Source organism: Venustampulla echinocandica, assembly GCF_003357145.1.
Source record: "Venustampulla echinocandica strain BP 5553 chromosome Unknown scaffold_3, whole genome shotgun sequence".
Taxonomy (NCBI): Eukaryota; Fungi; Ascomycota; class Leotiomycetes; order Helotiales; family Pleuroascaceae; genus Venustampulla; species Venustampulla echinocandica.
In genome coordinates, this window is record NW_022474208.1 from 748,166 (window position 1) to 770,409 (window position 22,244).

General features: G+C 48.0%; 7 protein-coding genes across 7 annotated transcripts; 4 read left to right on the forward strand and 3 right to left on the reverse strand.

Annotated features, from left to right (window-relative positions):
* Window positions 1-2,026: 2,026 nt before the first annotated feature.
* On the forward strand, window positions 2,027-2,536 carry BP5553_05869 (uncharacterized protein; the record flags this gene model as incomplete). Its single annotated transcript, XM_032014492.1, has 1 exon — window positions 2,027-2,536. One exon carries the CDS (start codon window positions 2,027-2,029, stop codon window positions 2,534-2,536), a length of 510 nt encoding a protein of 169 aa, XP_031869173.1.
* Window positions 2,537-4,495: 1,959 nt separating this feature from the next.
* Window positions 4,496-5,276, forward strand: BP5553_05870 (uncharacterized protein; the record flags this gene model as incomplete). The annotated part of the gene is made up of 2 exons (XM_032014493.1): window positions 4,496-5,069; window positions 5,125-5,276. 2 exons carry the CDS (start codon window positions 4,496-4,498, stop codon window positions 5,274-5,276), a joined length of 726 nt encoding a protein of 241 aa, XP_031869174.1.
* A 672-nt stretch (window positions 5,277-5,948) lies between these two features.
* BP5553_05871 (uncharacterized protein) lies at window positions 5,949-10,017 on the reverse strand (the record flags this gene model as incomplete). The annotated part of the gene is made up of 10 exons (XM_032014494.1): window positions 5,949-6,393; window positions 6,454-7,085; window positions 7,144-7,768; window positions 8,275-8,603; window positions 8,654-8,943; window positions 9,003-9,105; window positions 9,161-9,505; window positions 9,559-9,640; window positions 9,762-9,868; window positions 9,916-10,017. The coding sequence occupies 10 exons, from the start codon at window positions 10,015-10,017 to the stop codon at window positions 5,949-5,951; spliced, it is 3,060 nt and encodes a 1,019-aa protein (XP_031869175.1).
* A 1,139-nt stretch (window positions 10,018-11,156) lies between these two features.
* Window positions 11,157-11,390, reverse strand: BP5553_05872 (uncharacterized protein; the record flags this gene model as incomplete). Its single annotated transcript, XM_032014495.1, has 2 exons — window positions 11,157-11,303; window positions 11,370-11,390. The coding sequence occupies 2 exons, from the start codon at window positions 11,388-11,390 to the stop codon at window positions 11,157-11,159; spliced, it is 168 nt and encodes a 55-aa protein (XP_031869176.1).
* A 936-nt stretch (window positions 11,391-12,326) lies between these two features.
* Window positions 12,327-17,950, reverse strand: BP5553_05873 (uncharacterized protein; the record flags this gene model as incomplete). The annotated part of the gene is made up of 6 exons (XM_032014496.1): window positions 12,327-15,107; window positions 15,562-15,631; window positions 16,369-17,140; window positions 17,192-17,499; window positions 17,580-17,730; window positions 17,785-17,950. The coding sequence occupies 6 exons, from the start codon at window positions 17,948-17,950 to the stop codon at window positions 12,327-12,329; spliced, it is 4,248 nt and encodes a 1,415-aa protein (XP_031869177.1).
* A 467-nt stretch (window positions 17,951-18,417) lies between these two features.
* Window positions 18,418-20,286, forward strand: BP5553_05874 (Uncharacterized protein; the record flags this gene model as incomplete). The annotated part of the gene is made up of 5 exons (XM_032014497.1): window positions 18,418-18,682; window positions 18,741-19,024; window positions 19,102-19,226; window positions 19,278-20,058; window positions 20,182-20,286. 5 exons carry the CDS (start codon window positions 18,418-18,420, stop codon window positions 20,284-20,286), a joined length of 1,560 nt encoding a protein of 519 aa, XP_031869178.1.
* Window positions 20,287-21,935: 1,649 nt separating this feature from the next.
* Window positions 21,936-22,193, forward strand: BP5553_05875 (Uncharacterized protein; the record flags this gene model as incomplete). Its single annotated transcript, XM_032014498.1, has 1 exon — window positions 21,936-22,193. One exon carries the CDS (start codon window positions 21,936-21,938, stop codon window positions 22,191-22,193), a length of 258 nt encoding a protein of 85 aa, XP_031869179.1.
* Between the last annotated feature and the right edge of the window lie 51 nt (window positions 22,194-22,244).

Consider the following 22,244-nt stretch of genomic DNA (forward strand, 5'->3'; position numbering starts at 1 on the left):
ACCAGTATTTAAAGCAAATATATTGAAAGTGGTAAGAATCTGCATTATCATAAAGGACTGATAGAGGAGGATTCCAAATGATGAAGCCAACAAAGTATAGAAGTATAAACCATTAAACCGCCGAAATACTATAAAAATGCGACATAAAACCTCAAGGCTGTTGAACAAAGCAATGAAGGAAAAGCCAATGAAAATTATCACAAGGCCAACGGTGTCCAGAGGGGGTCCAAACTGCGCCCTTCCCGGAGATGTTGACATGATAAAAGCGGTCTAATCACATAAGGATTCAGGAAGTTAGCGGATGAAGGGCAAATAATTAACATGGGCACAAACTGACCAGTAAGCAAAAGCAAAATTGCGTCTTGCAGAAACAAAGACTGATTGATGTGTTTTTATCTGCTCGAATACTTTTTGGGCCACGGGAAGTGACACAGGATCCTAATATAAAGTTATAGGTTGCGTGGACGGGGCTTCCCTGCTCGTGTAGCCGCAGCACGCGCCCTGTGGCGCAACACAAGCTTAAGCTGATCTACCTGGATCTGGTAATGCAATAGGGAGGCTTTTGGCAGGCGTGTTTTACGGAGTAGGGGCCAGAGGGGATCGTTGTCCCAGCGGCTTGTAAGTCACATTATTGGGCTTGGTATGATTAGTCTGACGTGTACGAATTCAGGTTGAAATAGAGAAATATGGATTTTCCGGCTTCACGGCTTTGGTAACCAACTCGAGTTAAATCGAAACATTATACTCCGTAGGTTCGGAGATAATACCAATTCACGAGTCTGATCGGACGCCGCTGAATCCCTTCGCGAGAAGCAGCCCGTGCAAGTTCACCACCTACGCTCGAACCTCCGCTTGAACCTCCGCTTGAACCTCCCACCTACTACTTCGTACTCGGTACGGGTGCACTAGTAGCTCCATAGTTGGCGACAGAATACATCATACATGTACCCTACGAGGCCCCTTCACAAGGGACTATAGGTATGTATCTGTCGTGTTATCTGGGGCTACCGAATGCTTCCTATTGTGGCCTGCGTCGCTCAAGTAATCAATCATTCTGGACGGGGTCACTTTGCCCATTAGGTTTTAGTTCTGCGTTGCCATAGTGTCCATCACGATCTCCAGGCAGGCTGCCCTTGGGAATTGCCCGAGCGGGTCGTCCATTACCTACCTGGCGACGGGGCTTTCCGCCTTGCTAAGCATTGCCAAGCAACGCCGTCATTCGCACTCGCGAGACATTGAGCGCCCACAGCCTGTCCGGACTCCGAAGGCCAGTCTCGTCCGTTCTCAAGAAAGCGATACGGCGCCAGCGCTTGGGGAGGGGGGGTTCTGGACTCGTTGGTTCCTTCAGGAGAACTCAAGAATCAAGATACAGTACTTCGTACCACAGGCCAAAAAGTTGAGACGGCGCGGCCGCCACTAATCAAGGGATTTCCCCAGTCAAGACATGCACCAGATCTGGCCCGGCGACTGCACCAATTAGAGTAGCTGCCAGGCGAGGCACGGACTGGAACTCGGGGCCACCAACCACCGATCTGGGGGCTCGCGAAAGGGTAAGGCTGATGACCAGCCGCGCGGCGCCCACGGATGTCCCGAGCTGAAGCTTCGCTGGTAGTCCAAGTCTCCAAGCTTCCAAGCGTACCCGGACTTAGTATTCTTGTCGCCGGAGGTGAGTGGGAACAGCCAATTGGGCGGTGGTGACCAAGATGTGGCAGAATGGTGTGAGCGCCAGTTGAGGCGTGGTGATATCAGCAGGAGGGAGTGAGCTCCATCTCCAACACAGCTTTGTTGCAAAGGTCAAGTTGTGGTCATGGTCAGGATTGCCAAACAGGTCAGTGGCTTTCTTTTGCGAGTGTTTTCATCCAGTTTGAGGCAAGTTTGGTTGACTTGTTGTGATTTGGAGTAGTGTTGTTGGAACGCGTTCTCAATCAACTTGCACCCTTAAATGCGCTTCAAGGTTTGGCTCATAGGTTGGGTGTAGACTAGGAGTACTCCAAAGCCACCCGGGTTGTAAGGATCGGCCGCCCTGATGTCCTGGAGATCCCAAATCTTTCTGGCTTTGATGATACTCGGGGCCAGAACTGTTGCTCGGAGCATGACACCCTCCACGCTTGGACGGGGCCCTTCCAATCTTCAAAACGATTTGGCTAAGTTTGATGATTGCGTCGATAGCGTAGATCCTCTACCCTCGGATGCTTTGTCTCCTCTAGGCATGCCGCCCTCATATCCGACCCCAGACCTCATGATGAGGGTTCATATCAGTATGCCATCCATTCCCAATAACTTGTCTCATTCAGTCTCCGTTCCTCCACCGTTGAACCCACTGTGGGACTATGTGTCTTCCAACAGTCAACTCCCGTCACCAGATACTCAAGGCGTAACCCTAGCAAAACGGAAGGCCTCTCAGAGGTCGATCTCTCCGCCCGCGTTTGCCACACCTTGCGAGTTATTCAGGCTCGGAGGCGATGATGCTGGAGCAGCTTGTCTTTCCAGTCGCAATACCCTGAATATGAGTTCCCTTGATAGCTTCTCATGGTAGTAACCTGAGCATTTAAGGTTACATTTCGCATACCCTAAAACAGATTATCCTTTTAACTCTCGCGTGGCATACGATACGAAACCCTAGAAAGTCCAAAGCTCACCGGGCAGTGCAAGCATGTAGAAACTGCCCTATAATTGGGGCTAGGTGTGACGGCGAAAAGCCAAGTTGCTTTGGTTGCCAAATGGGAGGTATAGAATGCTGTTATCCAGGGCCTTTTTCAAAAGAGTATGTCTACTAGTAATCAACCGCCTGCGCTGCTGATGAGAATAGGCAGGATAGAGCATTCGCAGATATATGCCGGAGCGGCACACCGTCAGAACCCGAGCGTGAGGCCGACCCCAATCCACCATCTTCCATTCTAAATCGACATGACTTTCAATAGATGGACACTAATCCTTGGAGCCGCCGATTTCTTGATCATTCTTTTTTTTTATCACATCACCTCGCGCCTGGCCACGAGGAAAATCATAGTTCGATTGGCGGCGTCCGTCCGCTGCACCAACCATTAGTCCTCATCCAACGGCAAGCCCGTCAAGCGCTATAGCTAGCACTTCAAGCATCCATGGATTTCGTAAGCTAACAAGCAAGCTTAGCCGGAGTCCTAGTGGACATAGCCCTGTGGGCTCTGGATATCAAGAGATAGTTTTTGATTCGAATTCGGTGCATTCCGGAAGCCAGGCATCCGCAGCCTCGGGACGCCGTGGGCCTTTGAGTGAGTGGGCCAGAACAGGTATGAATGCTGTCAAGAAGGTTGGGGCTTGTTGGAGGTGTAGGTATCTAAGAAAGACTGTATGTGTCCTATTGAACTTATACCACTATACTTATTCCTGGCAGTGACCCCGACGATCCCTGTGCTTTATGCGCAAGGGGCGGCAAAACGAAATGGGAGAAAGTGAGATGTAAACGTGGCGCATTTCAAGCCGAGGTGCCTTTGAATACGTTGTGCTTTCCGTATTGTCTTCCTGCTAGCTATGAAAAGGAGTTCACTCTAGCAGCAGCTAAATTGATGGAAGCGGAAACTACATACCGACGTGAGGCGTGGGTGCGCGAGGAAGTTTATTCTTCACCTCATCTTGAATCTGACAATGCTAATCCGCAAACCCGACAAAGCCCCCCGATGGAGGCTAGTTCCTCAAGAACGGAAAATGCGGCCGAAGCCTCTGCAGATGAACTCGATACATACAAGAGCGGGCACGAAGCAAGATTACCTGGTTCCACCTCTAGACTAGGTAGTCGACCTTGGACACAAGAGCACCTAAATGAGATTAGCTGGTTATTTCTTAAGGAGCTTCGCATTGCATCAAGCAAAAGAGACCCCAACTACGGGAGCGCTGTCCCTTTGAACCAGTGTATACTGTCAATATTTTGGGAGTTGACTGAGTGCCCTTCATCACAGCTTATTCTTAATAAGAATGATGGGGTTAAAAATCTAGCCCGACTATTGGCTCCAGCCGCAATCTATCAGGAAAATTTGGAAACTGTAAGGGTCCTTTTTACTTGTTACATCAATTCATAACTAGCCACTTCCATTGCCATATCCTAGATCCGGTACTTTGAGTCGGGAATATCTCATGTGAGCTAAATCGAACTAGAGCTATAGAAGGATGGGAAGCCGTCATAAGTCACTGCACAGCGATACAGAAGGATAGCAAGACAATGGCGGCGCGGGCAGTAATAGCCTTTATTTTCTACATTTTCTACGAACAAACTCAAAGAGATATTGCTAACCTGTCCCACTATGTTTTAGGATCAGCTGATTGCTCAATCACTGATTTGCCTTCGCAGTTGTCTGGAAGCCATGCGCGGGGAATCCTATGGCATTCTTACCCCATATGCCCATCATATGTGCACTAACCCTTACGGGACAGTTGCAAGGTTGAATGTATAGCAACAGTGAACATGCACTTGTCACTCTATTTTGAAGAATTATCGAGGGTCTTTTTCCATAAATCAAACATGCGTCACAAAGGCCCATGGTGGCTCTCGACATTTTATAGCCTTTGCATCCAAAGCTTTGTCCGGAAGGCGTTGTTGCATTTGGCTCCAGGGGGGTTATCCTTAGAACCACGCAAGTCCTTCCTCAAGACACCTCTGCGGCTCTTCATTGCCAGCTCCGGTGGGTATGACCCCTTGAGTCACACTCCCCCATCCAGCAAGTCGTCAATCCCAAGGGACGATGATTATATACAGGCAAGACAAGCTGTGGGCCGAGATGATTGGCATTCACAGGACATTGATAGCTCGGCAGCATATCTAGAGCGTATATTTGACGATAAGGGATGCCCCGGTACAATAGATAGCGGGGCGCAGCATCATTCTCCCCACAGTCAACAACTACCTGAGCCGTCAAGGGAGAATGACCCTCTCCCAGAGGACGGCCAACCTTATTCACCATCTCGTGCATTTTCACGCTTACATAGAGCTGCGAAAGAGAAACTAGAGCTTCAGTTACATGGTTTATTTAATAAATTGGGAGATGCTATGCTTAGGGATCAGGACTTAAAAGACACAAAATCGGAGATTCTCTATAGTAGGAGCCCACCGTGCTGCTTATTTTCTTTAAGGTTTGTGCTAATTTTATTTAGCATGTCAGCATTTGAGTACTGTGGGAGATAACGAAATCATAAGGCTTTTGAGGAGATTGCGCACATCAAAAAGATGGCTCGAGATGTCCCAGCAAGAGGCTGCCGCATTGCGATTAGAAAACAGCAACCTCCGTAGAGAATTGCCTACCTAAATCTCCTGCTAGACTTGCAATGAGCTGAGAATCCCTTCGATTCATTGGGTTTCTCGTTCCCGGAACTCTCCCTATCAGTTGGAGTATATGCGCTCTATTCAATTTCGTAGACCAAACCTAACCCAATGACAGCATATACTCACAAGCATAAAATGATATAATAGGCAGGGTTCAGTGACAATGTATCCAGCTTTCTTTAACGCCGCTAAGACTTTGTGAATCGGAAACGGCAGGAATCTTATTAGGGGGTTGTTGTGTCTGGCATCGGCGAAAGCCGGCCCTGATAGTTCGACCATCAGACAGATACCAAGTCAAATTTAAAGGTGTTGCGAGGGTGGATGAAGAGTACCTGCAAATCATGGGGTTTGTTGCTTTCGATTGCAATATTCCCCCTATATGTTTCGTCATAGTGTCCCCATTTCCTTATCACCAAGTAGTCCAAGGCGATTTCTAATTTCTTTGCAGATAGAAATATGGGGAAAGGGAGATGCATTAATAAAATGTCCATTTAAAACTACAGTCTAAGTACAAGGGGAAAGAGAGAAGTGAGTAACTATCCAACATCTAACCATACACAGAGCCGTAGATTCCCTCGGCCTAATATTATACGCTCCGAACGCCCCAACGAAACCTTCCCAATGCTTAAGTCGTGGTTTATATATGCCATCTCTATCACTTCTTCGGATTTGCCAAGGAGGCGGCCGCCGAAGCAGCTATGGCTGTGCTCCTCCTATGCTCTAACATATCCTCCCTCGCACACAGCCTTTCCTCTTTCAACCTCCTCCCCCTCTCCAACCTATCTCGTGTCCCTAAATCCAACTCCCGATGATCCGCAACCCTCCAATTTCGCCCTCTCCTCCCAGACTCGCCCCACATACTAACTCTCTGCACCTTTCGCAACTTGGTCAATCCGTAACCGCAGACTATAGTTGAGAATATGACACACCATCCCGTGACGCCCCAAAAACCAACATCGTTTTCTTCGATAAAATTTTTGAGATTCATGCCATAGAGGGCGGCGACGAAGGCGCCGGAGCCTATGCCTAGAGTACCGATAGAGAATTTAAGGTCTAAGAGCATGAGAGAGTTTCGGTTTGCGTCCAGGATTGCTTTGACGCTGGGGATATTGTTAATAAACGAAATGAAACTACCAGAGATGGAAGGAACATATACGTACATTTCTTCAGTATTCCGGATATTAGAGACGAGATTTCCAGATTCCTGCACGATTTCGTCACAGAGCTTATGGTAGGATTCTAGCAGCATTTCGACTTCGGTATGATCGGCCTCTCCACGCACAATATCGTGAGATTTCTCAGTCAGGTACATAGCGGCCAAATCATCATCCGCTTCTAATAGCTCATCAATAGAGTCCCGGACTAGTTTCGCCTTCTGCTCGAAAGTTCCGAGCTTTTTCGAGTAGATCAGTAGGAGACGCAGTTTATCCCTGTCGATGTCTTCTTCTAGCTCTTGGAGCACCCGAACGACGGGTTGTCTTACGCCCTCAAATTCCGTTTCTAAACTGGTTATCACTGAAACTAGGACGGCTTCTAGGGCTCGGAATTCATAGGGTAGGCCCCCTGCCGACATGGAGTTCGACTTTTGACGCAGCTTGTCTTCTAGGTCATAGATGAAAGCGGATTGATTGTATGAGTCTGTGGTGCCGTAGGCATCAAATACCAGGACACGATTAGCCTTTATGAGGACGCGGAGATGGAGCAGGTTGATTAGGATGGCGGATGGGCGAACGAGGATATGTGGGAGAAGGCTCGAGTCGATTTTTCGGAGATCGCGGGGAAGAAGCCCATACTATACGGATAGAATATTAGCATCTAAACAAAATAACAGCAGAGTGGCATAGCCGCACCTTCGCAATCAACTCGCTCTTCTTAAATTCCCCACTAGCAAGCACTACATTGCCTTGCTCGTCCAGCTCCGTGCAACGTAATTTAGGCTGAGCAGCTGCTTTCGCAGATACTGCTCGTCCGAGACTGAATACCGAGGTTTCTGACGTATCTTCTCGCCCTCGTAAGGACGAGGGGAGATCATCTGGGCGTAATGGTCGCCCACCTTTGGTCGACGTAACCCCCCAGATCTTCTGCAGCCATCGGTTTGATTTCGTGGAGGACTTCCGTTGTCCTGATAATGTCTTCCCATATCCCGCCCGCCTGCTCCGGGCCGCATTTCTACATTGAGCCGTTGGATGCTGTAGACCGGATGGTGCTGACTGCGGCCAAAGGAACTCTAGGTTCAGAAACCCGGCCTCAACAGTGGCGCGACAAGGGGTTGTAGTTGATAGACATCTGGAGGATGCTCCCTTGGAATAATTCGGTGCTAAATAAGATCCTCGAGGCGCGGCGGAATCGAACGTGAAGCCTGGCCGAGGGTTGGGGTTGAAAAAGCAAACGGCTTCAGATTGCAATCTCAGGAATCTCAGCAGTCTCGATGATGGCGCAGGCGCGTAAAAAACGGACCGCATAGCAGCTGCAGAGCTATTACGATCTGTTAGCTGCTTGTTGGAACACGGGCATGGGCGTTGTGGAATCCCCTTCTGAAGTATCGAGATATTATATAAGGTTTATTTTTCGAAGGCGGAGAGCCAGGTACAGCACGCTCCGTGTCAGCGGAATTGGGCGAATCACATGACTGATAGCCAACATATTGGTTTCTTATAAGAAGTCGGGTCATAAGAAGTAAATTCCAGAAATATAAAATCTTATTCATTAAAGATCTAGTATCTAGAGATACAATTGATTGGTTATTGAATTTGAAAAATAGGGGTTAACTTACAGCATGTTGCTAGCAGGGGAATTATATCTTTGCGTACACTTCACTCTACCAAGTACCAACAGCATCAAACCAAATTGGAAGCCGGGGCCTCTTTCAAAAGTGGAACCGAGGTCCGATTATTCTCCTTGCCGTTTTATCGTGAAGCTCTTATGTAACTGCTCAATTTATTGAATCTAATGATTTAGCTGATACCTCCTCCCGGTCAAACATCTTAGTGCAGTCGGGCAGCTCGCCAGGAGCCCAAGAGTTATAGATTAGGGCCACAAGATCGAGTTTCTCTTGGTCCATTTCCTTTAGAGCTTTTCTCAGGATGTCCTCCAAGTCGTCTGCAATGCTAGGAAATTCCCATGTAGGTACGAAACACTCTGCCAACCGTACCAAACACTGAAATACTCTGATTTTGTCACCACCAACGTTGAATAATGCCCAAAGGATAAGGTTTTCGTCAAACCCTTGTTCACGATTTGCCGCGACTAGAAGACATATAGCACGTATATCTCCGATTGAAATGGCATTCTTCAATCCGACCATTGCTGACTATAATCTCATGAGTTTCAAATATGTAAAGCAAAGGTTCATAAACTTACCTCGCCGCTAGTGGAAGTAAGCCAACTGACACGAGCCCCTCCTCTCACAAGCCAGAATAGCATGGTTATTTGCTCCTCAGTCCAAGGGCCAAGAAGGAGACTATCAGGTATTTCAAAACCCTTCGCCAAATCACCGTGGCTTCTAAAGCAAAGGACCAATGGATTGAAGGGCTCTGGTTGCGTGACGTAGTTAGAGAAGAGCGCGAACTCCTGGTCGAAAAGCTCTTGGCCTGTTCTGTTAATCGGTGAGATACCTATAGTGAAAGGGTAATCCGACGGTTTAGCAAACCCTATTCATTAATTCATATTAGAAAATTACTCATGACTGGGCGAGGAATAGCCAACTGACATAGCTGAGAACCTTCACTATCCTGAGAGTATTTTGCAATCCAGATCTGTTTTGCTTTGAGAATAAGTGGCAGCCGTGCCCATCGACAGCGGAGGAGTGCATTCTAGAATATAACATATTAGTTTCAAAGAATGTGTATAACTGGTTAGGCTGCTCACCTGCAAACTAGCAACGTATGTATCACAGTCGGCATTCGATATATCATAATCGACATCTGGGTTATAGGTTTTCCAATCAGCTTTGGCCCACGATGGACCAAAAGCTGAAACGATAAACTTGGTGTAGATAGCTTGACTGCTAAGCTTTCCACATATAACAGGACTCGCACGGGGGAGACTGGGGTTCATGGAATAGAGAAATATTGTCTCTAGGAGCTCTGTCGGTAGCTTTTCGAGGCTCGACATTTTGTTTCTTGACTTCAGATTCTCGAGGGTGCGTTTCTTGGATTTCTTCCGGGCCTCAGCATTGGGTGTAGAATGTTGACGTCGACCCGAGTGCTTTTTCTGTGAATGTCAGCTTTGTTCCGAATATTGGAATACACGGGTAGGAAACTTACCGCAGCATTCCCCGCAGCATCTTTGCTCTTCCTTTTGCCCGATACCTTCACCGGTGTTAATTCCATTGCTAGATGCGGAAGGCTGTGGTCGTCTGGCAAATATGTAGCTTGTAGTTGTGTGAATTGTGTTGTGAAATGGATGGAAGAGGCAAGCTGGGTCAAGTTTGCGAAAAACCTTCAGCCTCGCGCTTGGGCCAACTTACCTATTAGGGTAAATCCTTGTGCGAAGTAATATTCTAAGCGCTAATTGGTCAGCCTTCTTGGTTCTCGGAAGATGCCCAGGATGTTCGCCGTAGCCTGCTTTGTCATCCTATCAACAATACCCTTTAATCCTTCGAACTTGATGACAATACTAACACCTTCCGCAAGCCATTGCTCTTTATACCAACCGATTGCGTCGACCATGGAAGTCATCGGACTCCAAGACGATATTGACGATTGCACGTCGAAACGCGACATGCTTGTACTCTAGAAAAATAAGCCAAAACTTGAATCGACAGCCAACTTGTCTCCCCCTCGAGCTCCGACTTAAAACCTATGATCACCTCTTCTATCCCAAGTACAAGTCCGCTCTCAGCTGCGAGGGCCTGAAAGTCCAAGGCTGCCGCAGTGAGGACGGTTTATCATAAATATCAAGTTTACACCGCCTGTCGCGCGCTCTAACAATCGCACCATTTCACGAACTGGATCGGATTGGATATTATAAAACAAACCTAGCAGCCTACGTACATATACTCCAGCAAAAACATATGACGAAGCCGATGGGGTATAGCTTGTTACCCGGGTTCCATGTCTGAATCCTTCCGCAGAGAAAGCAAGGGAAGAATGTTAGTCCTAAGTAGGGCGTTAGCCACTTTATCGGCTTCTTCCAGCTGGGCAGTCCTGGTAGATTTAGCGACGTGTGCCTCGGTCGTCACGTCCCTTTACTCATTTAAGGTGAGACACTGATCGTCCTAGATAGATTGGGATTAGCGATATCAGGAACTTGGAAGCTGGAAGCTGGAAGCGCTACATAATAGTTATCTGTCGAGATAGGCCAGAGCCATGTGATGTGGCGAGGGAGTTGACTGCCTGTTCGAAGTTAATATCCAACTGGATATCAAATCCTTCATTAAGCGTGCCTTACATTATCACTTGTGAGCGAAGTATAACCATACCTAATCAATATAACTTTTAGCAGCTGAAACACCATTAATTTCACAGATAAAGCGACTGTGCAAGAAGAGTGTCATTATCTCATTACGATTGTTCTACCTATCGCTAGCGCACGCGATCAACCAGACAAGAAACCCATGCCCTATGCGCGAAACCGTGAGACCGTGGTCTAAACAACTGGGTATTGTAGAAAGTAGCAAAAGTAAAAATTTATCAAAGGGATATCCACGCCATTATCTTCTCCATAGAGGCTCCCTCACGTCCCAGCTAACTGATCGTACAGACTTCTCATGATAAAGATGTGGTGTTCAAGTTGTCATGGGATGAGAGAGGGAGCTGGCGGGACTAGACACGGCTCGTATGTCTACGTCTCCTTCCGCCTGCATGGCCACAGGTGATGCATGAGATGAGGATATCTGCGATACACATTAGTACTACGAAACTTATGCCCGACATGAAACGGGGTATGAAGGACGCGTAGACTTACCAAAGAAGGCGGCAATGGCCCCGATGATGCCTTGAAGAATGGAGGCGACACCGTTAACGATGGCCATCAGACAGGAACCGATAGCCTGGCAAAGGCCTCTGATCTGGTTGTGAAGTCAGTAACTATATTATAGATCACGATGAGCGCTTTCAGGGTGAGGGTGGCGTACGCAAGATACGACGGCACCCATGTTGGAGGTATTGCGATGAACGACTTTGAGTATGGGGTTGTGTGTGTATTTGATTGGTTGATTGATGTTATGGAGAGGAATGTAGATATGTTGTTGTTGAGCTTATGTTTATAAACAGAAAGGAATAGACCGCCAGCTTATATGGAACTATAGGGATATATACCTTTAGGGTAGGCCACGATGTACAATAGGCAAGTATCAGTACCGCGCAATAAAAACACGCGTCATAGTCACTCTCCCAGCGGGCTCAATGCAACCCATCTCCTTTCCCTTTGATTCCAGAGAAGTGTGCATCAACCAGGAGAGGTAGTAGTCTTTGTCTGCCATGACATCACAGCGACAGTAGGCGTAAATGGCGACCTGTCAATTGTCAACGAGCCCTGACAGTTCAGGGTCCCCCAGTCAATGATCAGCGCTACCACATCCAAAAGGCTAGATTGCCCTAGAACAGGTATTTTTGTTGTGAACTTGATACTATGCACACCGCCGTCACAATCCCGATCCATTCGATCATACAAAGTCCATATGCCATGATTTAAAAAGGGTCCAAGTAGCAGAGACTGAAGCAGTGGGATCCATAGCTAGTGGTAATGCCGCACGTGGCTGGTGATGTCACTTATTTGATCCTTTTGGTCGATTTTTAAGTGATCACCAGCCACAGCACTCGCCACATCAGGAGTAGCGGTTTTCCTGATGAAGAGATGCGGTCATAACGGGATGTGTTATCCGTATACGGAGTAAGTGTTTCTGAAGTTATGTCTCGAAGATGCTTTTCCTGATAAAACATCCTAGTCAAAGCAAAGGTAAGAAGAGGTGCCTAGTGAAAATATCTTGTCTACTGGTCTCACTGTCATTAGCCTCGGTATCAAACGAAATGCCTTTTTTTAAGACACACCATCTATATTGATTCTACAACAATAGCACCACCCCTCTACCTCATTCTTCAATAACACTCTTCTTAAAAAACCGAGAAATCTGTCTCCCGGCCTCCTTTCCAACAACAGGATCTAACTCCTCCACGCTAGCATTCGCAACGTCCTTCAAACTATCCATCTCCAGCACTATGTTCTTTATATTGTTCCCCGTAACCCCAGGGATAACGCGTAGCATATCCTGAGGCTGTCGATTGAACGTCTGATCCTCCGCTTGCTGGCCAGCTTCGAGACCGACCCGCACAGCAGCAATAGGATCAGGTTCCGGTTCTTGCGTCTTCAGGGCCTCGAAGATCTCGGCGGTTTGGAAGGGGGAGGATGACCAGATGATACGTAGTTTGGGGAATGCGAGGGTAAGTAGTACGAGTTTGGACTGTAGGTCTGAGGATGTGTTTGAGGATGACATGGAGGAGAGAGAGCCTGACAGATCGGCGAATGGCTCGAGGGTGAAGGACTTGTTCTGGTCGAATTCTATGAGCAGCATAGGGGATTTGTAGTGTTGAAGCATGCTCTCAGCTTGGTTGTAGAGACGACCGTCCTTGAAGGAGGATATTAGATCGTTGATTGATTTTCGCTCGATGCAGATGTTGGGCGAGAGAATGTAGTCACCAACGGTCAACATGCAGGGGACTATGACCATGGAACGTCCATGGAGGAGGGATGGTAGTGAGGATTGGAATTCTCGAACGTCAACCACAACCCGGGGAGGTTGTGCTGTGGCTGCCAGACGGCCACCGCCCGCTATCCGAGTGTTGATTGTGCGGAGAAAAGCTTCTTGGGGGTCTTCGATGCCTTGAGCGTCGGTGGTCATAGTAAGGGCCATTGACGATTTTTCCTTGATGAGTTTTGTAAAGGCATCCTTTTCTCGCCGGACAGAGGAGAGATAGCGCTGTTCCTCTACGGAGCCACTATAGTAGAGGAAATAGACCCGGACATTCCGATCGTTGTGCGAGGAGCGATATACTTCAATACGCCGGACAAAAGAGGCATCAGGTTCGTACATGATGATGTATCTAGGCTTGACCTCTTCAAGGATATGCTCGTCCATATCACCATCATAAGCATGGATTACAACAAGGTCTTGCATGTCGTAGAGTTGATAATAGTCTTCCATATCTTCCAATGGATCCGCTACCACTTCTTCTTTTTGTGCAGCCTCGACTTCTGTGGGCTGGATTTCAGACATCAAAGCGGCAACCTCCAGTGGCTTGTCCTCGGATGCCTGGAGACTTCCGTTGGTAGCCCGTGATGGGGCGGTGCCCGTGTTACCACATCCCCTGACCCGTCTTCTTTTATTTGCAGGAGCCTTCCCTCGGGAGCTAGGAGTAGACGCGCTTTTTGAATTCGTAGCACCACTTAATGCTTTCTGGGTTTCAGTAAACAGCGCAGCGCTAATCTTTGCAAATTGGTTCTTCCACTTTAAATAGTTGCGAAGTTTTCTCCTCATCATAAACTCTGCTGATGGTTCATGTTCTTCTTCATGTTCGTCGACTTCTTCTTGCTCGTCTTGATCCCGTGCTTCAGCGTGAGAATGAACGTGCATAGTTTGGAGATATTCTCGCAACTGGCGGCATTGCTCTGTATCGGTACACATAATCAATATGGTACCATTCGAATCATCTCGGGGGACAGGGTTGAAATATAAATCTCGGTCGATTTCTTCCATAACATCCGCCAAGACAGCCCACTTAGGTTGCTCTTCAAGAACTGGCCGCAGAGCATCTAAGCTTTCTGCACCAGACTGAGGCGCCTTGCCAGTGTAGACTCTTCTTTTCGCCGTATCGAAAATAGTATGGGCGGCGTCGAGGAATAACCACGGAGATTGGTTTTGCCTTGTAGAACCAGGCGGAGGAGCATGTGCTGCTAATATCGTATCCAAATGGCGATTAAATGAGACGGCATCATATGTGAGCAAAGTATGCAGCATCCCTCGCAATACTGATAAATCATTGACAATCTGTTTGGTTTTCCAGCTGACTCTATGCCAGACAGGGTCAAGCTGTCTTCTTACAACCATGTCAAATTGCTTATGGAGAGCACTGTCAACATTCCAGTCTTCCATCTCCAAGCCAGAATTGCCCTTCTTAAGTTCACCAATGCTGACCTCAACGCATTCCATGATAGCATGCTGAATATGCCGCATCGATTCAGACATTGGGACTTCCAGCTCAATGACTTCTGCTTTCTTCTTTCCCTCCAATGATTGGGCTACTTGCATCTGGAATCGCGGCCATACACTCACATTACGTAGAAATAGGTTCCTCATCATTGTAGAGAGTGGGGAGAACCCTGTCGCGAAGGGCTGTGGATTGTCTGAAAAGGCTTTGAGGAAGCCAGCCTTGTTCTTCTGCCGATATATTCGAAGGATGAAGGCTTCCAGAGACGTCGCAACAATTTTGTCCGCATGTAACACTACGACCCCAGTAATCCTCTCGGGGTTCAGCAAGCTCGTCAACAGATCCACGACGAGAATCCTCGATGTGACGCTGAATATCCCGCCCTGGGTGTACATTTTCTCCCTCGTACCTACGCTCATAACATCGGTATTGACAACGCTGAGGCCTCGGGCTCTCGGGGCCATACTGATTGCAGCGTGTTCTGCCAGAGCCTCCCCGATCCAGCCATTCTCTCTCTCGTCTGCCCCGACCAACAATATAAGATTGTTTCCGGCCGCATCGTAGGAGTGGAGGAGGTTCGTAACGAGGCGAAGGAGGCCAAGCCCCCGGGAGATGACGACCAATTCATCCTTCTCATGAAGTTCCTGGAAAATCTGCTGCTGATACGTCTATAGGAGCCTTATTAGCAGATTCCATGGGCGATTGGAGTTCAGATCATACTAATGGGAGCGACAGCTTCACAGGCTGCTTGTCACCGCTCGCCGAAGACATCTGAGACTGTCATATTCATCCCTGGTCGCGCCAGAAAGAAGAAGACTTTAGATGCGTTCTGGGGTGTTAGTGTACAGCTGTCAATTAAGGCATACAGTTGGAGCGACAATAATGTTGCGCCTAATCTAAGCTGTTGATGACGGAGGCGCCAATAAGGGACAGCGCCGCTTTTAGCGTTTGACAGCGCCGCCTCGGTCCAACCTCGAGTATAAATTCATCACTACTTTCCCCTTGGGAAGGTTAAAAATGGTTAGGATGTCTAGTTAGCATTCAATATAAAAGATATAGGATACTCGGCGATTAAAAACATGCATAATCCAATTCCACACTATAATCAAGTTTATTACTTACGAAACCCCACAAATTGAAACTTCCAGTAGCAATCAGTTTCCTTGAATATCTAAGGTCGAATTGAGTAAACCTATAAGGCAGTCAGTTTATATTAGTAGTAGCACTATGCGTTAGGTCTGAGTAATAAAAGCAAGTAACAATGTCACGTCTAGTAATGTCAAGTACTCTTGAGCAACTCAGTTGCATGACAAGCTATGGAGCTAATTAACATAAGCAAGGTGTAAATGAGCATAGCTATATACTATTGTGCTTAATGTCCTTGGAGTGAGTAACCGGGCTCGAGTTTATCTTCTAGCGCACGTCCTTAAGTCGGAACACTTTTCCACGATCTGTGTTAACAACATTTACTAATACATATTAATGGGAGGTTACACAGAGGGAGCCCTAGGCGGCTCTTATGTTCCTGCACCGGTGGCGAGTCAAAGCTGTGACGCTTTTGAGGGGGAAACCAATGGTTCTTATGTAAGAAATCAGCGACGAGCCAGATGATTTCAGGTGACCAACTGCTGCGTGCCCTCGCCCTCCCTTTCGTGGAGGCATCCCGCTTAGTCTAACCATAACCACATGCCGGCATTAGGCTCCCACTAGCTACAGTGCGCCTCTAGGAGCGTTTCGTAAAAACCAATTGGCACCCGTCCTATGTTTAGAATCAGCACAAGCCAGAAGATGAGTCAATAGTAACTAGTTACCATCGGAAACAGCGTAGCAAACACCCTAATCTCCTCCGACCTCTCTGTAGCATGATGCTTCCAATCGAGGTCTAACACCGCTTTGCCAATCATACCTGCCATAGATAGCGGCACATACCTCTTTGCGAGGCAGTCATGCGGCCCCGCACCGAAGACAAGCCAATTTCTGGTCTTGGACCCGGCGTCCCCGGATATCCAGCGCTCGGGATCGAAGGCATCGGGGTTGGGGTAAACATCCGGGTCGTGTAGAGCTGGGTAGCAGGACGGGATAATCATAGAGCCCTTGGGTACGGTGTAGTTGGGCGTGACAGGGAATTGTTTTGTTGCAAGGTAGGGAACGAAGATGACGGGTGGCCTGTGGCGGAGGAGCTCTTTGATGACTGCGCTGGTATAGGTAAGCGACTCCAACATAGGGAGATCGAAGGGTTTGCTCTTATCACCGCCCCGGGCGGCGAGGTTCTCTTCTCGCAATCGATCAAGTACATCGGGTCGCTGGGCGAGGACTTGGAACAGCCAAGTTGTAGCACTACTAGACGCATCCTGCGATGCAAAGAGGAAGGTAAACAGCGTCTCCCCAATCTCCTCGTTTGTGAATTCACGGATCAGATTGGTTGGTTTCTCAACGTCCGTCTCCCCCGCGGCAATTCTCTCGAGATATCGCTTGGATTCCATCATGTGGAGTACCCAATGGTCGACAATGCACGTAGGCATGGCGCCAGTCGCCATGTTTGCCTTGCACGCAGCCGCACATTTCGCGAACTCGACATGAACAGCATCAGCCGTCCGCTTCCCTAACCAGGGCTTGGTAAACGGAATGTACATTGACAGGGGGATGTTGACTAGCTCAAGGGCGGCAGTAGTAAGGTAGAAGTCATCGGCGATCTTCTTAACTGCGTCCTGGGATATATAATCACCGAAGAAGGTGCGGCACGAAAGCGCACAGTTGATCTCCCGGAACATGGTCATAAACGCCATGGGCCGTCCCTGGTTCGCCTTGCTAGCAGCAACAAACTTGTCGAAGTAGTCGGCCAATACTTTCTCTTGGGCCGGGAGGTAGGTGGCCATGGCCTTGTTAGTGAACAGAGGAGTCAATCCCTTCCGGTACTCGGCGTGGGCTTTGCCCTGAAGAAAAACCCAAGCTTTGTGGCCTAGGATGTCTTTTGCGACCGGCACTATGCATGGCTCGGCGTATGAGGGCGACTTGAAAACCTTGTGAGCTATGTCTCGGTCAGAGGCCAGGACGACGAATCTGTAACGTAAGGTGTGAGTAGGAGCGCTTGCACGGGCTTGTTGAGCTCTAAAGAGATGACAATGGACAAGAGCACATACTTGTGGAAGACGGATACACAGCTAAGAGGCCCACTCGCCCACTGTGCAAGATACGCTTCGAACTTTGGATGGAGTGCTTGGAGAAACGGGCCCATGAGCGGAATCTTGAACGGAGGTCCAGCGATAGGACCCTTCCGCTTGATGTACATGACTAGAGACGGTGTCAGCTGGATGAAGCATCCCTCGACTTAAAATTCTTATTTACCTTGGTCATAGACCACCACGCCGAGCAGAAAAGTCACAACGTATTGCCAGGTGGACCAGCCCGCAAGGAAACTCGGCAGAGCGCCTTGCAGCTGGGAAGTTCTCCAAGGCCATGTCTGCGGCAGCTCAGGCTGAGCACTAGAAGCGTTGACGATCCCAGCAGCCATGTTAAAGTCCTTGATGGTAGAGGCAATCTTCCCAACTTCTGGCAAACTGGAAACGGGGACTTCATGCCTTTCTTATACATCTATTAGGAGATTGGGTCGGTCTTGCGGCCCGCGAGTGGATCGCCATGCTGTGGGAACGATCTCGCAATTTCCTTACGAGCCATTCAATTTTCTATGCTGATGACATGAGTTCTCTCTCATTTAATATGTAGGTACTTTACCTAGTAGGTGTTCTGTAGTTGGATCGTATACTTTTGTAGTGTACAAATTACCGAATTAGGATTAGACTCCGGAAGTCGTAAGTCCAGATGCCAAGACGGAAGCTACTGACGGCGGGGTCTAGTCCTCTTTCGGACATGGCTGGATATCAACGCATCAACCTTATTACTTCTTCGTCCGTTGGTGGCCAAATCATCACTTCCAACAGAACGCACCTGATCTCGATCCTCCCCCCCTTCTCCCCCAAAATGCGCCAAACGCTTCGCCGATCCTGTGCTACATGTGCCAAATCCAAACACAGTTGCGACCTCCGCACGCCGCGCTGCTCTCGCTGCCTTAAGCGCGAAGTCCAATGCGTCTATGTTAACGAGCCATTGACGGCGCCGCCGGCAGCTCCCACGCAGGAGGATGGTGGATTAATAACTGACTACAGATTGGGATCTCTCGATCCTTTCGATTCGTACCCCCAAACAAGACTTCCCCGGAAGCACGTTGAACGTCTTATCCATAGCTGTACGTACGGCTTCTATCGACGTCGTCGATCAGAGCTTGGCTTGGCTTACCAATTCAGTTCTCCACAAGATAGCTTTCCAGTACTACCCTCTCGACCTGAGCGCAACTTCAAATCCGTTTCTCATCTCTTGGTGGCCTCTTGCTCTAGGCGACCCAGCTCTATTTCATGTCTCGCTACAGACAGCATCTCTTGACGAAGAGTTGTTGGCCCAGAAGGGCTTTCAAACCTCCGAACTTCTTATGGCCGATTCTGTAGCTTTAGTCCGACGCAAAATTGAAGACGTGTCACTAGCTGTGCAAGACGGGACTATAAACTCTGTCATCACCTTAGCGACTATCGAAGTGAGCCTCTCTTGAGCTTCCTCTGTCTCCATTTCTCGTATCGCCCGAACCCATCACTGATATTTCATGACTCTCAGTTTGGCAAGGGAAATATCAACGTTGCCGAAATGCATGTTGACGGAGTGAAAAGACTGGTCAGCATGAGAGGCGGAATTAATTCAGTAAGGCAGAGCAGCCCGCTTACCGCGAGAATGGTTAGCTGGTAAGTCACTCCTTCATCACATAGAGGGTATCCTATTTATATGCCTCAAAGGGTATCGATGATCATTATGGGCCACCCTCAATTCGAGACCCAGGATGACTTCGGCATTGGCGATGGCATACCTCCTATTCCGGAATGGCAGTTAGACTCGGCTGCCCATTGTGGTCATTTCTGCGAGCTCAGCATTGATCTCGACTATACAGTCAGGAATGTCTTCATCCGTCTTCGTAACGTCTTCCAGCGGGCGCAACGGACATCCTTCCCAACCACACGACTTCATGACCTTACATGTTTTGTCATACACCGACTTCTACTCTCAGCTTCGGACACGGCAAATCCTCAGCCGTCACCGGTTACCGAATGCATTCGCTACGCAACCATACTCTACATGTTCATCATTCAGGGGCCAACGTATTACTCGCATGCGGTCATATTTAATTCGATTGTCACCCGGTTTATGGAGCGTCTCAAGCAACTCGAATCGACACCTCGTGTGTGCGATTCACTTGCTCTCTGGCTTCTTACGATTGGAATGGTGTCCTCGACTAGCACAACCCGTTACCAGTGGTTTATGGAGAGAGCACAGGCTATGTCCACTCCTCTACAGTTGGGTAATTGGGATGACGTCCTCGTCCGCATTAAGAGCGCCCTATGGCTGGAGACACCGCAGTGCGAAGATATCTTTCGACCTCACTGGGACGCCATTCTGAGTGCTGAGGATCTACCAGGGCCGCCAGGCTTTACGGCCTGTGTCTCGCCAAGCAGCACTGGCGTAGGATTTCCATGGGATATAATCTCACCTGCCAGTTTGGTACTGGGCAGTCCAGGATCAGTCAGTATTTGTTGCCTAGGATCCTCCTAAAACAAAGCGAGCTATTTGTTAGGGCTCTACAACTTTCCTCTCCACTCTGCTGTCTTGGTATATAACCAAGGAAGGGGTTGACTTATTTCCAAGATCATGCCCTCATCGGCCTCCATGTTCACGAAGGACGATTCCACCCCATCAACACCTCCATCTCGTCTTCAGATAGAGACCCATCGATACGATCAATACGATTAGTTTGGGCAGTAATCATGCCGAACATAGTGTGCGGAGTTCCCACCATTCACGAACCTCCCTTGGCTTCCCCCGCGATACATGGAGGCATCATGTCCCCGAAGATCAGTGAATTACCCCATACGGCGCGTTCATCCTAATCGCGGCCGGGATCTACGGCTCCCGCCTTTGCATCCAGCATAAGGAATTTCTGATGAATCGCTACTTTGAAGAAAATCGGCCATTATGCCGTTTTTCTCGCGATAGATCAACAGCTTGATAGGCCGTGGCGACTCTCACCTAGCCGCCAGTCACGCCTTCATCAAGGACGTTGCTCTCTTCATGCTAGAGGAATTGAAGCGTACTACATCCTTGCTAGAAACGTGTTGAACGACTTCTACAAGCCCGAGTGGCCTCCGCAAGTCACCATCGACAGGTGGGCTACGAACCGCACCGCTGCCCGAGGCCCGATCTTTAGCCAGGTCTTATACGCCATAGTTGGCAAGTACACTATAGCGGACGTCGTTCAGTGCTGCCATCTCATCCAGTTCAACTAAGATCACTACTCGCGAATAGGGCCAACACATAAGTTAATTGAGTTTATCGCAATCTTAAACTCAACTCAATCTTAAACTCAACTCAATCAAATTAATTAGGAGTTAAGCTCAACTCGATTAACAATTAATTAAATTGCTTTAGTTCAGTGGTCTATATTGCTGAATATACCGAGCTAAAATCTACCTCTAAATTTCTCACTGTACCTTATCTAGCATCATGACATGTATAAGTAGCTTAAATCTTAATATCTCCTTATAAGATCAAGTTCTAATGTTTTCGTATTGAAACTTATTAATGAATGCTTGAAGCATATCTTTTAGTGATTTTATTGACATCAATATATCCTTAAGTATGGTTGATACCTTCCTTAGGTAACACTCTTTAGAATTAATTATTAATATTAAAACGGTGGCATAGGCGGTCGAGTAACTCGACGTAGGATAAAGTACGTGATAAATCTCGCACTTTTTTGTCTTCTTGGTAGGGGTTTCTAGTTACCCTGGTGAAAATTGCCTTGAAATCCTCAGCTTTTGTTTTCGTAGACTCGACTAATATGTGCTTGTTAAGCTGTCCCTTGCTCTGCTTAACGTAGAAGCGGAGGAAATCTTTAACGTCCTCTATGCTCTTAAGGCTAGAGCATTTTTGCGGAGGGCATAGTCTCTTATATAGTCCGTTTACTTGTTTTTGTGTCTGTCCCTACCTTGTTCCAGCACTACCTTCATATCTAAAGCATCGCACATCGAGAAATATCTAGGAAGGACGGTGATATATATATATCATGTTGCTTTATATCATGTTGCTTTATTACCTAATCTAGGGATATGCTAGTTGACATTCGTGCGACTATCACTTTTTCGTAATGCGCCTCGGCCAACTTAAACGCGACGAGGCAAAACCCGAGTTATGACGTCGACCCGACGAGTGCCTATGAGTGAGAGAGGGCCGCAAGCTCACATTCTTAAATAGGTGGGATGTCGTAGTTATCTTGATTTCGTCTCTTTCGTTCTACATAATTTTCTGAATCTACATACATCCAACGGATTCTATAACCAGTGCTATAATATACATATATCACCCTATACGTATCCACCCACGTACTCGCATGCAACTACAATATGCCTGCCGGACCAGACGAGACTTTCAACCACGCACCTGGCGCTGCCACTGAGCACGTTATGAATGATGCTAGCTCCAAGACCGACTCAAATGCCAGCGACCATCCTATCCATGGTAAAGGCGAACCCAAGGGCGACAAAATTGACATCCGTCATCACCAAGCCAACCCCGGCCCAGCTATCCCCCAGGATTTTAGCGCTCAGCAAGAAGGCACCAAGGAGGAGCGCAGGGCAAGAGCAGAGGCTCTCAACAAGTAATGCGTCCCCGGTATGCTGCTAGAAGGTTCCGTAATCCCTCAACATCAATAT